This window comes from Myotis lucifugus, unplaced genomic scaffold, assembly GCF_000147115.1.
Source record: "Myotis lucifugus unplaced genomic scaffold, Myoluc2.0 scaffold_662, whole genome shotgun sequence".
Classification (NCBI taxonomy): domain Eukaryota; kingdom Metazoa; phylum Chordata; class Mammalia; order Chiroptera; family Vespertilionidae; genus Myotis; species Myotis lucifugus.
In genome coordinates, this window is record NW_005871710.1 from 321,888 (window position 1) to 339,299 (window position 17,412).

The 17,412-nt window shown below is 36.6% G+C and overlaps 1 protein-coding gene across 3 annotated transcripts in view; it reads right to left on the bottom strand.

The window, feature by feature from the left end:
• Window positions 1-17,412, bottom strand: part of ARHGAP21 (Rho GTPase activating protein 21) — a 98,772-nt gene that overhangs the window by 41,273 nt on the left and 40,087 nt on the right. The window contains exons 3-4 of one of the 3 annotated variants that reach the window (XM_023746367.1): window positions 4,648-4,827; window positions 2,138-2,162 (exon numbers count right to left, since the gene is read on the bottom strand). In XM_023746367.1, coding sequence (XP_023602135.1) covers window positions 2,138-2,162; window positions 4,648-4,827 — 205 coding nt within the window. Of the gene's footprint in view, window positions 1-2,137; window positions 2,163-4,647; window positions 4,828-17,412 lie in introns of those variants that run through there. The other 2 variants (XM_023746369.1, XM_023746368.1) reach the window with 2 other exon arrangements.

Here is a 17,412-nt window from a genome sequence, read left to right on the forward strand (position 1 = left end):
AATACATATATTTCTGCATGTAAACACAAACCCTCTTTAGAATGAAATTAAGTATAAATAAATAAAATCGGTATTAAACTCTTATACTCTCCAGCAGGTAACCCCCTTCAGCCTCATTTTATCAGATTTCTCCAAATCTTGTGTTGAACCTGGATCTTTTAGTGTTCCATTGCACATGTTTATGTCTATTCTCTCCAGTCAAGCCATACAACTAAATTCATTCACTTCAGTGAGCTCTGTCAGATATATGTCAGCATCTGTGTGAAGTTTTATAACTATGTCCTTTTACATTTATTAGAAGGATATTTCTCCCAATGAAGACCAGCACATGGCAGACATGAAATTCTAGATGCTATGTGTCCAGACGGTTGTCCAGGCATCAGTACATTATCCTGCAGGACGATAGAAAACCCATGTCCCTTTTCTCTTGCTGATGCTGGCTGTGTAAATTTCCCCTTTTCCCACTAATGCCCGCTTCTAATCCATGCCAAGTAACATTTGGAACTCATCTTGAGCCCTGGTGCATGACATATGGTAACACAGGAGTGGCCCATCTTGCACAATAGTGACAACTATGAAGAGTCCCACATGGTCCTACACTGTCAGATTACTTTTTTTTTCCTCAGATTACTTTTGATAGTGCTGAAAGAAACGATTTCCTCTCATTTTACCCTTAACATAATCATTCCTAGATTTTAAATCTGATATCAGTATTACAAAGGTTCATCAACTGGTGAGTGGATCAACAATTTGTGGTATATCCACACAAGGGAAAACTACTCAGCAATAAAAGATAATATTATTTGTACCTATACATAGAATGAAGTGAATCTCAACAATATTATGCCAAGTAAAAGGCACAGAGTACCAATTGTATTATTCTATACATAAAAAAAATTCTAGAAGGGGCAAACTAATCTACAGTAACAATGCAGATTAAGGATTGTCTAGGGCCAGCAGAGTGCTGACAGCAAAGGGGCCCAAGGCAACTTTATGGAAACATGGAAAAGTTCTTTTTGATATCACCATCTTGATAGGAATGGTGATTTCATAAGTTATGCATTATCAAAATACTATACACTTAAAATAGATGCAAATGTATCCTTGCTAAAAATGTATAACTTCAAAGTAATGATGAGAAAACATCAGACAACCCAAGTTGAAGAACATCCTACAAAATACCTGACCAGTACTCTGCAAAAGTATCAAGGGCATAACATATCAGAAAGATGAGGCTCAGGGGAGTCTAAGAGGACATGACAAGTGAATGCAACACAGAAATCCTGGAACAGAAAATGACACTAGTAGAAAACTGGCAAAAATCCAAATAAAGTCTGTAATTTATCATACCAATACCAATTTCTTAGTTTTGTTAATTATACCATGGTTATATAAATTTTTAACATTAGAGGAAGTTATCTATGAAAACTCTCTGTACTATTCTGTCAACATTTTTTAAAGTCTAAAATAAAGTTTTTAAAATGAAGCATTTTATTGTGTATAAATTTTAACACATTAAAGTTCATATAAAAATAAAAGAAAATGAGAGTTATTAAGAAATAATCCTATCCCCAGCCTGATTCTCCTTTAAGGCTCATTAAATATAATATTTAAATCCAACAAAATACTCTGCTCTTCAATATTTGAGTCAATAAATCTAGTAGATAAAACACGCAGTATTTCTTACCTAAAAGAACCACTAAGTTAAAGATTACTAATTGAATAACAATCTCAGAATTACTTTCCTCAGAATCATATGATATATTCCTCCCCCAAATACTAATATACTAGAAGCCCAGAGCGCGAATTCGTGCAACCCTGCCCACCCGCGCGGCCTCGCCATGCTCACAGCCCCGCCCACCTGCGCCGGTCTTTGGTCGTTACTGCGTTAGGGCCACAGGCCTTTTATAATATAGATAATTAACAATAAAATCATTACTTGTTTAAATTATGATGATACAATCATTCATAAAACTTTGAAATCTACAGGAAAAGTATTTAATTTCTGACTCTCACATCTAAGAATTGTTATATATTTGGATTCCAAAAACTGTATCATCTTATATAATACTACTTAAAGACAGAAAGAAATGAGTAGAAAAACATTCAGAGAAAAATTTAAACTTTTATAGCATACCTCCTCTGTTGCCATTTTCTTCATCCTACAAAATAAAACATATACATCCATATATGAAACCATATTTATAAACTCTAGTGAAATCACAGCAAGGCTTAATCCAATTTAAACTACCCTCCCCAAAATGTGCTCATTACAATCTCATTATAACAGTGCCTTTTGCCAGAAGGTTGGAGCCTTCATAAACAGAGACAGGACGACTATGGGTGAAGCCAATCTGGAGGGAAGACATCGGGAGTTCAGTTTTTGACAATGAGTGTGGAGATTCCCACAGTGCAGGTGTCAAAAGTAGGCAGCTGGATAGATGAACCTAGAACTAGGGAGAGAGGGCAAGGCTGGCCACCACTTACTGTGCTATATACTCTAATAAAATGTGCCTTTAGGGGCTATTACAGGGGCCAGATCTGTCTTTGTATAAACTGGGTGGCTCCAAAATGCTATATATTTTATTTCTTCTATTCAATTTTGAGATTTGGTTTTATTCATTGCTACCAGGCTGTCCTGCTGCTATGTATCCACCTCTAGCTGGGAAATCAGAAAAGCAACTTTGCAAAACTAGTATAAAAATACATTTATTCAAATATTTGTTGAAACGCTATCATATGAAAGCTACAATCTACTGTAGAAACAAAAAAAGTGGACTGATAATTTATCTTTTGACCTTTATTTGGCTGTCCAAATGTACAGGGTGAGGTAAAAGTAGGTTTACAGTTGTGAGTATGTACTACACAGAGTTTATTCTTGTATTATTATTTATTAATTATTTTATTATTTTCCATATAGACAACTGCAAACCTACTTTTGCCCCACCCTGTATATATATTTTTTCTGGTTATAAGCTCTGTTCTGAGACTGGTAAGCTTGTCAGCTAAGTAACATAATAAAGATAATGTTGTATTAATTACACATTTTCTAAAAGCTATACAATAGGAATTTTTTAAAAAACTCCTTTGAAGTGAATGGATAAAATTTCTTAATTAAAAAGGAAAAGATTTCAATACATATTTCCCATGTAAACTTTACAAGACAAACCTAGTTGCAAGAACATCTGTGTAAATAATAGCATTAAAAATTAGTTTACTGAGCAATTACTATATACCAATTCCAGGACTAAGTGTTTTACATACATTATATCATGTAAGCAACACTACAACCTGTGAGAAAGGTGCTGTTACTGCCTGTTAGGTGACTTCCCCAAGATCACAGAGTACAGGGGCAGAGATGGGACTCAAACCCAGGCTCTTCTGACTTCAATGACTATGCTGTTAACAATTATACTGTGCTACTAAAACTTCTAGAAGTATTTTCCAATAATAGAAATAATAATGATGATGACTCACTTTTAACCTGTGTTTGGTAAAGTTATCTTATGAAATGATATCAACTATATGTTCATCATGACCAAAAAGCTCTTCTTCAAAACAAAATCAAAAGACAAAACAGACTCAGCCTTAATATGTAATTAAAGGAAGGGACTCTATTCCTTGTGTGTTAGGCTCTCACATGTGGCCTAACAGATAAGGAATACTAAGCTAGACACTTTAGGATACAGTAGATTCTTAGAAAACCCAGGTCAGGAGTTCTATAGACATTTCAGGAACCCCAAACTGGTAAATTTTAATTCCAAAAATAGCACTTATTCATAACCCTTAAAAACTATTCACACTATGTTTTAAAAAACAGCCTAAGAGTCATAGAAATTTTGAATTAGAAATGGTTTCCTAATCTTCTAATTCCATTCCCTCAAATTAAAATGGAAGTCGAGAAGCCAAAAGAAGTTAATTGGCTTGGCCTAGGTCTCACAACTTTTCTAAATTTCTTATTTCCTTACACTGTTATATAGTAAGTAAGAATCAGGCATTCATGTTGGCAAGTTAAAATCCTAGGTCCACGACTTACTCATAATGTGACTCAGATCAGTTTCCAGATGTTATGTAGGCTAATAACGAAGTGAGATAATGCTCATAACGAATAATAAAGAACACACAGCAAGTACCCAGCGTGTCAGCTGTGTTATAATTATCCCATGCTGCCCTTTATGAGACCATGCTACTACTCTACACTGAAGCATGGGAATGTAATTCACCCTGTAAGAAGCTATGTTTTCAGATTCTGATTTGCCATTATATTACATATCTGAAAGTCATGTATTATTCTAATCCCAATAACTTTTTGTAACTGCCAGAACATTTTAACAAAGTATTGCCTCTGCATTCTCTGCCCATAAAACTCACCACCTTTCTAGAGAGTAGAAAAACAGCTATTAGAAAAAGTACAATAATTTGGAATTAGAAGTCCTAGCAAAATAGATTTGGAATTAATAATCAGTATAACCTTTCAGAGATTAAAATTTCTGTTCTAGAAGATAGAAAAATATCTGAAAGAATATAGTAAAAATGAAAATATAACACTTCTAAGATAGAAAAGAGGTAGGAAAGGGGATGAGAAGATAAAAAGGAGACAAGAATAGCTTTGCTTTTGTTTCAAGTGACTTTAACTACATCTCTTACCTTATATGAAAATTGAATTGCAGACTCTGGGGGATAAACAATAAAATGCCTTAATGTAAAACCAAAGCCTTGAGATGTTCTTTTCAACATAACTGTTTTGGGACCTGGCCAGGAGAACGCTTCATCTTCGGATGGTGATACAGTTTCACTTTGTTCTTTTCCATCTTTATTTTTTGACACCTACAATGGAAAGATACTGAAATGTTAATTACTAACACAATATACTTCCTCATTTAGAAAAAATTATATGCAAAAATATAATACCTAAGTGCAGATATGATCTTAATGGAGAAAAAGAACCATATTCTGATGCATGAACTATATGTATTAGCACAAGTCACGCAGATCATCAAAAACCAAATTTATTTTAGAAAGGGATGCTATGAAAGTTAATCAGAAGTAAGACAGAACTCTTGGAAATTAGAAATTTGAGAGCTAAAATTTAAATTCAATAGAAGAAATGAAAGAGAACACCAAGAAAATCATTAGAGCACTAAGGACTAAGAACATAAACTGAAAGAAGAGACATGAACCTCACACCAAGTAGGAATACTAAAGCTGTTATCAGATCATCCCACAGCAACAAAGAAAATAATAGATACGGCCTTCAGGTTCTGAGCATCAAGTCAGTATCCACACAGATGTCCTTTAACTAGCTTGGCCTTACAATTCCTTGATCTCTTCTCTTCCACTCTTGGCTTTTGTCTGGTTATGACTGAAAACCATTCACAACCTCAAACCAAGGTTCCATTCTTCATTCCCTCTCATACCCCAATCCTCACAATTCTTCACTCTGAGCTGACCCTGCCACTATTTCCCTGTCCCTTACCACCCCATGTACTCACTTTGCTCTCAAACCAGCTTCAATTCACTCCTTTGCCTTTCTCTGACTTGCTCAAAGTCACCTAACCTTAGATAAATCAATAATGCCTACTCTGGGCCGGCACCTATGAAGTTGAACACAAGCGGAGAAAAACAAAAACTAGGCTATTTCACTCTTAGTTCATAACCACTAACCTCAAGAGAGCTTTTTTTTTTTTAAATCCTCACCCAATGATATGTTTCTATTGACTTTTAGGCAGAGAAGAAAGGGGTGTGAGGGGAGGGAGGGAGGCAGGAAAAGAGAGAGAGAGAGAGAGATTGAGAGAGATTGATGGGTTGCCTCCTGTACACTCCCCAACTGGGGATCAAACCCACAACCTAGGTAGATTGGTAATCAAACCCCAACCTTTTATTTGACGCCCCAACCAACTGAGCCAAGGCAAGAGAGTCTTTACTGTTGTCTGTCAATGATAATTCTCTCCAGTCCATTCATCTTCGATGATTAATTCATCCCCCCTTCCCTGTTCTCACTTGCAGCTGACACCCCTGCTTTCTATTACACTGAAAAAAACACAAGCAATAAGACAACAACCTGCCCTGGCTGGGTGGCTCAGTTGCGGGTTCCATTCCTGGTCAGGGCACATACCCAGGTTGCAGGTTGGATCCCCGGTCCGGGTGCATACGGGAGGCAACCAATTGATGTTTCTTTTTTTCTCTCTCTTTCAAAATGAATTAAAAAACAAAACAAAAAATATATCCTCAGGCGAGGATTAAAAATAACGATAATCCTATATAATAAAAGGCTAATATGCAAATTGTCCCCTCAGGAGTTCAACCGACTGGGAGTTTGAGCGCTCGCTATGACATGTGCTGACCACCAGGGGTCGGCACGGAATAAAGACAGGCCCCAGCCGGCAGCCGAGAGAAGGAAGGCCCCTGCCAGCAGCCAGCAGCCGGGGAAGGAAGGCCCCAAGCTGGCAGCCTGAAGGCTCTGATCGCCCTAATCCCTGGCCAGGCCTAGAGACCTTACCTGTGCACGAATTTCAAGCACCGGGCCTCTAGTAATAATATAATTATAATATGACAACTTAATGGACTGTGCAGTACACATTTTGTAAGTTCTTTCATCTTAAAACAAAAAAAATCAAATCCTCTCTTGACCACACAGCCCTCTCCCAGTTATGTTTGTCTGCCTTTCTTTAGAGGAAAAATCCCTGAAAGCTGTCTACAGAGGCTATCTCCAATTCTTTTCCTCCTGTTTTCTCTTGAATCCCCTTAAATCAGCCTTTTGCATCCATAACTCCCTGAAACTGCTGTCAAGGTCACCTCCACATAGCTAAAGTGAATAGTCAATTCTCAGTTTTAATCTTTGATTTATATGTTGGCACAAGGATCACTCCCTCCTTGAAAGATTTTCTCCACCTGACTTCCCACACTTATTTTCCTCCTAACTCATGGGTTCCTTCTTCTGTCTCCTTCACTACGTCTTCATCTGCTAAACTCATCTTAGGTGTACCTAGGACTCAGGTCTCCAGCTTGTGTTTTGGAGATTTCAGTCTCATGCACTAAATACCATCTATAAACGACTCCTCAATTTTTACCTTTAGTTCAGACATCTCTCCAATCTAATAGGTATCTCAGAGTTAGTATGTATGTATTGCTGCTAAGATTTTTATTGAATTACAAACCCAAGTTCATCTCAGTAATTTTGAAATGTCACCTTTATCAAATGGCAAATACTTGTACATGCTTGATTGTTATATTTATTACTAGAGGCCTGGTGCACAAAAATTTGTGCACTGGAGGGGGGTCCCTCAGCTTGGCCTGCCCCCTCTCACAGTCCGGGAGCCCTCAGGGGATGTCCTACTGACAGCTTAGGCCCACTCCCCATGGGCCTAAGCCGCAGTCTGGCTTCCCTCTGCAGAAGGCGACTGGGATGATCAGGGGAAGGTGCCGCCCCCATCACCCCGCTGCTGCTGCTGCCACTGTCTGCCACGGTAGCTGCAAGGCCTGAGCCCTGGGACTCACAGCTGCTGTGGCTTTGTCCAGATGGACGTCCAAATGGATGTCCAGAAGACGTCCGCCCTAATTAGCACATTACCCTTTTATTAGTATAGATGTTTCACTAGTGAATCATATTCCTCCACAGTGATTTGCATCATATGAAGGTGCTAAAACTTAAAAATGCTCTTGAAAGCAATTTTTGTGTGATAAAAAATATATTACACTGTGATGAAAGTAAATTCAAACAACTTCTAAATCCTGAACATTTTCATCATATAGTCGGTATTTGGGCTGTTACTAGTTAGTTAATTATCAATTTCATTTTCTTTTCTTTTTGGGAAGACAGCTAGATAATATCATTCCCCAAACTTACAGTAGAGGCAGCTGTGATTGAGTTCTAGTCAATGCAACGTGAATGAAAGTAACATGATATACAAAAGCAACAGCATTTCTACTGCTAACAATACGTGAAAATTTAAAATACTTTAAGTATATACCATTTAAAATATTAAATACTTAGGGATACATCTGCCGAAAGACCTGCAAGACCTGTAAATGTCAAGTTCAAACACTGCTGAGAGATATAAAGGATATCTGAATAAATGGAAATGGCACGTTCACAGTTCAGAAGGCTCAGTATCATTACAATCTCAATGCTCCCCAAACTGATATATAGATGGGATGATCCCCAATCAAATCCTAGGAAACTTTTGTATAGAAATTGGCAAGTTCTCTCTAAACTTCATTTAAAATGAAAAGAACCCTAAACAGTAAGCAAATTTGAAAAAGAACAAAATTGGAGTATTTATACTACATGACCTATAATCAAGACTCTCAAGGCATCTATGGAGACTCTGTACATTTGAAACTATTATAAATGCATTTTAGTTTATCCTTCTTCTAGGATTTGAAGATTGGAGAAGGGGTGGGAGGGTGAGAGAGCATAACACCAAACATCATCATGGGAGATTCAAGCTGAGACTGGAACTGCAACAATGATCATATGATCAGGTAGAATTTGTAGGATAAAGGTTATTATTCTAGGCCAGCCGTGGGCAAACTACGGCCCGCGGGCAGGATCCGGCCCGTTTGAAATGAATAAAACTAAAAAAAAAAAAAAAGACCGTACCCTTTTATGTAATGATGTTTACTTTGAATTTATATTAGTTCACACAAACACTCCATCCATGCTTTTGTTCCGGCCCTCCGGTCCAGTTTAAGAACCCACTGTGGCCCTCGAGTCAAAAAGTTTGCCCACCCCTGTTCTAGGCTTAATTACCCAAATAGTTTAGTTAAGCTTTAAGTAGTGACTGATGACTGGATCTTCCTTTTGTGATCCAAATGAGAGAACCATTTTATACATGTGCTCTCACTCTCTTCTCTACTTACCCGCTCTCCATTCATTCATTCAGTAAATAAATATTTATTGAGCACCTACTATGGACTCAACACAGTTCCACACAGTGGATGCTCCTGAAGCAAGGGTGAATGAAATATGCACTGTTTATTTTGTATTTTTTTAATTAAGTTTCTTATTTTGAGATCATTATGGATTTACATGTAGTTGTAAAAAATAATCTAGAGGGACCTCATGTAATCTTTATACAATTTCCTCAACAGTAACATCATAGAAAACTATAGTACAATATCATAGTCTGGATATTGACATAGATACAATCCATTCGTCTTACTCAGATTTCAGCAGTTTTACTTATGTTCATGGGTATGTTTGTGTGTTTATGCTATGCAGGTTTTTTCTGTGTTTTGGGGTTTTTTTTGGGGGGGGAGGGTTAGAAAAATGAAAGGGGGAGGGAAGGAGGAAGGAAGGGAGGGAGGGGAGGGAGAGAGAGAGAGAGAGAGAGAGAGAGAGAGAGAGAGAGAGAGAGATCCATGTGAGAGGGAAACATCAATCGGTTGCCTTCCATAAGTGCCCCGACCGGGGATCAAATCCGCAAACTAGGTATATGCCCTGACAGGGAATAGAACCTGAAGCCTCCTGGTATACAGAACGATGCTCCAACCAACTGAGCGACACTGGCCAGGGTTATGCTATGCAGTTTCTATCACATGGATAGATTTGTCTATCCACTACCATCAAGTTACTGAACAGTTCCATCATCACAAGGGTCTCTCCTGTTGTCCTTTTATGGCCACACTTACTGTTTCCTTTCACCTCTCATCCAGTCCCTAATCCTAGGCAACCACTAATCTATACTATCTTTCTATCATTTTGTCATTTCAAGAATGTTATATAAGCAGAGCTAGACAGTCAGTAAACGTTTGAGATTGGTTTTTGTTTTCCCACTCAGCATAATTCTCTGGAGACTCATCCACATTGTTGCATGCTTTACTCGTTTTTTATTGCTGAGTAGTACTCCATGATATGAATGCCTCACAGTTTGTTTAAAAGACACTGGGGTTGTTGCAGTTTGGGGCTAATATGAAGAAATGTGTTATAAACATTTATGTACAGGTTTTTGTATGAACATATTTCCATTTCTCTAGGATGAATATCCATGAACGCAACTGCTGAGCTGTATAGTAATTGCATGTTTGGTTTTGTAAGAAACTGCCAATTTTTCCCAGCACAGTGGTACAATTTTGCATTCCCACTAGCCATGTACAGCTGATCCAGTCCATTTTTCTGTGCATCCTCAACAGCATTTGGCACTGTCATTACTTTTTATTTTAGTCCTTGTGATAGGTGTGTAGCTTATTGTGATTATAATTTGCATTTCCCTAAGGATAAACATCTTTTCATGTGCTTAGTAGAACATGAAATTTTAAATCACAAAGGACCTTTAGGATAAATCAATATAACTGAGTCTTTCATGTTACACCTGAGGAAACTGAGGCCCGGATTAGTTAGAGATTTATTTGAGATTATGGCAGGCTTGCAGCAGGGCAAGAATTAAAATCACTGTTTTCTGAATCTGAAACCATTTCCCTGAGGATATTTGCCCTATTCTGTAAGCTGCATAGATTCTTCCCCCATTTGCTCTTTGATCTCATTTATTTTTTTAATTTTTATTTTTCTGCACGACTCAAATTTTAGCACTATAGAAATTTTACATGTATTAAATTTATATCTAATGTATTATTATGTCTTAGCCTCACAGCTCCCAAATATATTCAAGTTTCCTGTTCTGTTCCCTTGAATCAGATAGATAACTCTCTGGGATCATGGTTTCATGTTTCAAGTTTCTGAAATGAACCTACTGTATCTTGTTCTAGTAAGGTCTTTACAAAAATAGAGAAGATGGGATGAAGATTAAGCAAGTTCTTTCTCTGCTCCCTGCAAACTAAGGTTAAGATTTTTGTTCTTGTTGTTAATCCTCATTCGAGATATTTTTTCCATTGATTTTTTAGAGAGAAGAAGGGGGAGAGAGGAAGAGGGACAGAGAGACAGAGAGAGAGACATCAATACAAAAGAGACACACTGATTGGTTGCTGCCCACATACACCCCAACCAGGCCGGGGATCTAAACAGCAACCCAGGTACGCACCCTTGACCGTACCCTTGACCAGGAATCGAACTTGTTACCCTTTGGTGCATAGGCTGACACTCTAACATCTGAGCATACTGGCCAGGGCATATTAAGATTTTTTTAATGCAACATATCTCAGCTCAGTTGTTTCAATTATTCCATCCTCCCCAGAGCAACACACTGAATCCTCTCTAGTCTCCTCACTTTTTTCTAGAGGAAAGAAGGGAGGGTAATACTTCTTTATACAGAAAAAGAAGATGAAAAGAAATACACAGGTGTGCCTTCTTCACTCCTTCCACTTACCCACAGAGCCTTTTGATGTACTGGATTTCTAACAAGAGCAAACTGCAGGCACACAGGGAGGGACGCTGCAGTCCCAGATTTCTCTACTTGAGAAGAGACCTTAACACATACTCTCCTACATGGGTCTCATCTCCTCACCAGGAGCACCAATCCATGTACAACAGCATCAGGATGCAAGAAGCCAAGAAGTGACTGGAAAAACAGCAGTTAAATTCCTGTGGACTAAGAACTGTCATTTGATTCCCTTAAAAGTCTTCATAACAAGGTCACTTGATTAAATAATAACTCAAGGTTAAGAGAAACCAAAATAAAGGATAAAACCTAACTCCATAATAACTAGATAAAATAACTAGACAAAGCAACCTAAAACAGGAGTGGGAGAATGTATATATAAGGGGAAAACACTAATCTTATAACAATGAAAGTAATAAAATCCTCACAGATGGGAATGCAAACTGGCAATGAGGACCCTCCTGGGAATGTTCTAAAAGCTGATTGTAATGAAAGTTCCACAACTGTGTAAATTTACTACACTCAAATATACAATGGGTGAATTGTATGGTATATAAATGATACTTCAGTTAAGATGTTTAAAAAATAAACAAACTCATAGGTAAAAAGTACAAACTTTAAATGTTAGCCAGAGGTGAAAGACACAGGCTGTCACAAAAGTAAACATGAGTTGGGAAAAAATGCCCATATGCACATGAATATATAGCCTCTAAGCTATCATTTGTAATTATTTGTACTTTAAGTAGAATGCACATAGATTCCTAGTATATTCCAGGAATCATTCATGAGGGAGCATAAGAAGGTATTATATTGATTCCATCATATACTAAGATTATGAGCCCTACTCCTATGGATTCTTTGAAAATATTCTGTTATATAATATTTGTTACATAATATTAGTAGTACCAGTTGCTGAAAGTAGAGTTTTCTTCCTTATTTTAGGGCCAGACTTTACATGGTGTTGCATCACCTTTTAAGTGTCATTTCCTGAGAAAACACAACACAGGATCTGAATGTATGAGCCCTTGGGATTTTTTTTCTTTTAAATAGTTGGATTACTGACTATCATAGTTATGACTATCATCTGGCTCGATGTTTTTTCCTTTATTACCTGGGGAGATTGTATGCACAGTGGGCAGAGCATGGACTCTGGAACTAAACTACGTGGTTCTGGATCTTTCATTCACCAGCTGTGGACCTTGGGCAAGTTCCTTAACACATCTGTGCCTTAGTTCCTCATCTTTACTATGAAGATGATAATTATAGTTCATACTTCATATGTTTCCTATAAAGATTAAATGAATTAAAGTTTGTAAAGTATTTAAAACAGTATATCACACATAGTAAGCACTACATAAAAATTAAGTTAAAAAACACACACAGAGGTCAACAATACATAAAGGCTTATTTCAAAAATAGATTACAATAATATATCTAAAAATAAACTTAACAAAGAATGTGAAAGACCTATATACTGAAAATTACAAAGCATTATTAAAAGAGATTGAAAAAGATAAAACAAAATGGAAAAATATACCATGTTCGTGGATTGGAAGAATCAACATAGTTAAAATGGCCAGATTACCCAAAGCAATATACAGATTTAATGCAATCCCCATCAAAATCCCAATGTTATTTTTTAAAGAAACAAAACAAGAAATCATCAGATTTGTATGGAACCACAAAAGACCCCAAGAATAGCCAAAGCAATCCTGAGGAAAAAAATGAAGCTGGAGGTATCACACTACTTCAAATTATACTACAGAACTACAATAATCAAAACAGCATGGTATTGGCAGAGAAACAGACACACAGATCAGTGGAACAAAATAGAGAGCCCAAATATAAAATCACATGTATACGAACAGATAATTTTCAACAAAGGAGGCAGAAACACACAATGGAGTAAAGATAGTCTCTTCAATAAATGGTGCTGGGAAAACTGGAAAGCCACATGCAAAAGAATGAAACTGGATTAGTTTGTCCCCATGTACAAAAATTAATTCAAAGTGGATCAAAGATAAACATAATTCCCGAAACAATAAGTTACATAGAAGAAAAAATAGGTACCAAACTTATGGACCTTAGTCACAGAGAACATTTTATGAACTTGACTCCAAAGGCAATGGGAATGAAGGCAAAAATAAATAAATGGGACTATATCAAACTAAAAAGCTCCTGCACAGTAAAAGAAACTGAAAACAAAACAAAAAAGGCAGCCAATCAGATGGGAAATGATATTTGCAAACAGTAGCTCCAACAAAGATTTAATTTCCAAAATATATAGACAACTCATAAAATTCAACACCAAACAATCCAATCAAATAAACGGGCAGAGGACCTGAACAGACACCTCTCTCAAGAAGACATACAAATGGCCAAGGATGTATGAAAAGATGCTCAACCTCACTAGCAATTAGGGAAATGCAAATCAAAACTTACAGTGAGATACCACCTCACAACTGTTAGAGTGGCCACTAGCACCAAGACAAGCAATAACAAGGGTTGGAGAGGTTGTGGAGAATAAGGAACCCTCATTCACTGCCGGTGGGAATGTAGACTGGTACAACCACTATGGAAAACAGTCTGGCGATTCCTCAAAAAATTAAGAATAGAGCTACCATATGACCCAGCAATTCCTTTCCTGAGTATATACCTAAAAAAATCTCGAAAACATGTATTCACAAAGATATATGCACCCCTATGTACATTGCAGCATTATTCACAGTGGCCAAGACATGAAAATAACCAAAATGCCCTACAACAGAGAACTGGATAAAGAAAATGTGCTACATATACACAATGGAATACTACTCAGCCATAAGAAAGGATGAAATACTGCCATCTGCAACAACATGGATGGACCTTGAGGATATTATGCTAAGTGAAATGAGTCAGTCAGAAAAGGCTAAGAACCATATGATTTCACTCATATGTGGGAGATAAAACTGAAACTCGTGAACACAAACATCAGTGTGGTGATTTCCAGAGGGAAGGGAATGATGGATAAGGAGGAGCTAATATATGGTGACTGGAGAAGATTTGACTTTGAGTGGTGGGCACACAGTGCAATATACAGATCTTGTAACATAGAAACCCACACCTGAAACCTATATGATATTAACCAATGTCACCCCAATAAATTTAAAAAAATAAATTATAACACTTTTCATAGCTCAGGAGAATAGTGTATAAAATACAGTTTCAACTGAGGAAAGATAAAATCTTGAACATCCATAAAACTTTTTACTAGATTTTTAGGTACATCTAAAAGAGAAATGGGCTCACAGTGATTAAGCAATTTGTCAAAAAGATACAGCTAGCCCTAACTGGTTTGGCTCAGTGGATAGAGCGTTGGCCTGTGGACTGAAGGGTCCCAGGTTCGATTCTGGTCAAGGGCATGTACTCCAGTAGGGAGTGTGAAGGAGGCAGCTGAATCGATGTTCCTCTCTCACTGATGTTTCTAACTATCCCTCTCCCTTCCTCTCTGTAAAAAATCAATAAAATATATATTTTTTTAAAAAGATACAGCTAGCTGCTCAGTCTGTTCTATGCCATCAGTGGAAAGGAAATAATAATATGATTTTAAACATTTACATATTGTTGATCATTAAGCTACTTTCTCCAGAGTCCTAACACCACTGAGAATTAATCTTACAGAAATTAATCCTCACATATTGAGTTTCTTTAATGGGACATTTCTTTGCAAAATATTTCGGCACAAGTGGAAATACGTTTTTTATTAAAAGGTTTATTTGTTTGAATTAAAAGACTCTTAAATAAAGTCTTTTTATATACTAAACATACATGACAATTCTTGACTTGCAGCTTATGAAGTTTCTAAAAGATTTGGGTATTGTTTTTTTGTGTGTGGTGTCTTTTTTTTTGTTTTTGGCTACTCCAAGTTGATAACAATTGAAACTACTTTGATGTTGAATATCTAGATGGATTTTTCTAAGAATTCTGGTTTTCAGTGGATATTTTAATATTTAAGGCATGAAAAATGACCAAAGAAGTTCTAACCCTCTGATGACTTGAAATTGAAAAATCTAGATGACTTAAGTCCAAAATATTTCAAATTAAACACTTGAATTTAATTTTTAAAATGATAACCCTTAACATTTAAGTATATTATTGACTTGGAAATTCATTTATAACATCTTTCATCTAAGTTGACTGTTAATATGGATCTTTCTGCTGCTGATGTCTATTTTTTACATATTTTCTTGTATAGAAGCTCTATTACCAGTTAATATAATAGTTATTTTCAGAAGCTACCTTTTTTGGATATGAATAAAATCTTGTTTACTCTGAGTCAGAAAACAGATTGTATTTTTTGGTTAAAAACAATGATCTCCCTATCCTTTGGGTACACAGCAATCTCCAAATTAAGAGTCAAACATACAGTCTGGCCAGTGTGTCTCAATGGTTGAGCACTGACCTATGAATTAGGAGACCACGATTTCCGGTCAGGGCACATGCCTGGGTAGGGGGCCTGCAGGAGGCAGCCCATCAATGATTCTCTCTCATCATTGATGTTTCTACCTCTTTCTCTCTCTCCCTTCCTTACTGAAATCAATATATATATAAACTCAAACATACATTTCAGTTCATTCTAGTAATGCAGTACCCTCTAAGCAGGCATGAGCAATACTGAGCATGTATACAGGCTAGAGAAGATATAGGTACAGAAGGTCAGACCCATATCATACTTTTTTAAAAAAATATTGTAATGATCTAGAATAACAAAGACTCATATAAATATATATATACAAGTAAGTTTTCCAAATCTAAGTAAATTTTGGATTATTAATGATACTACTGGTACACTGGCAACTGTTAATAAATCACTCAATTTCACTAGCCTAAACTATAGAGGCTATCTATCTACGAGTATGCTAAGATGAAAAATGGTTCTTATTATTTTAATTTTTATTTCATTAGTGAGGCTAACCATCTTTGCATGGAACATCCAATTCTTAAAGACCATAATACAGGAAAGAATACTAGACAGATAGTCTCTAGCTTGCTTAAGATTGAATTACAAGAGAACATGTTGTCACTGGAATTCAGAACACAGTTCTCATACAAAATTGTAAATGAGGGTTCACAGTAACAGAAACCAAAGCAAACTCCCTGGGAACTGGAAAGAGAACTTAAAATATAAGGAACTCAGAGGTGACCACCTGGGGAAGCTGCCCCCAAGATATTGGAGAACAGACAATAAGCCCCGCATAGAAGGAAAGCCAAACTGTCTCACATTCAGATCAGTCTGAGCACCGGGATACACCCTAACCTCAGGCAGAGACACCAGTGTAGGTCCCTGTGCAGCAAAGACAAATGACATGAAGTGAGCTAACAACATCCACAGTTCCTGGGGGAAGACAGGGCTTAGAGATGGGCTGCCATCCAATTTCTAATGTGGTAATGGACCATCCTTTTATGCCCTTTTAAATGCACACTGTCTCCAGGTTGAACTCAACTGTGTTCTATTCGTTTCAAAACCCCAGCTAAATAAAAAATTCCCAGTGCGGGGGTCCTTATATTATAATTTATTCATGAAAAGTTATGATTAAATATCAAAAAGTATTGTATACACATTTTAAAGTGTACTCTAGTGTTTACTATTTAAAGAAATCCTGGGATTGAAGCCTTTAGAAAATCAATAAATTATTTTAATCACTCCACAATTTATGCTCGATAAATGCACTGCCTTTCAACATAACGTATTTCTGGAAACTACTTTATAAAATGGATCATTATAATAAATAATATTTTTACATAGAGAAAATGCCTTAATTGATTAAAACAGAAATTATTCAAATTATATCAGAAAAGCAAAGCTATAATAATTAGAAACCTCTAAAACCATTTACAAGTGCAAACTGTTATGATTTTAAAATAAGCATAAATACACCAGCTGGATATTATACAAGGAGGATATTAAAGTATTATAAAGTACATATAATAATCATAAAAATACAAATCCAACATACCATAAATTTTACTAAAAATGTATAAGTTACAAATAAGGAACATTAATCGTTTCAATCAGACTGAACAGCTAAAGGGAATTTTATATATACACTAGAAGCCCAGTGCACGAAATTCGTGTATGGGGCGGGGGGGGGGGGGG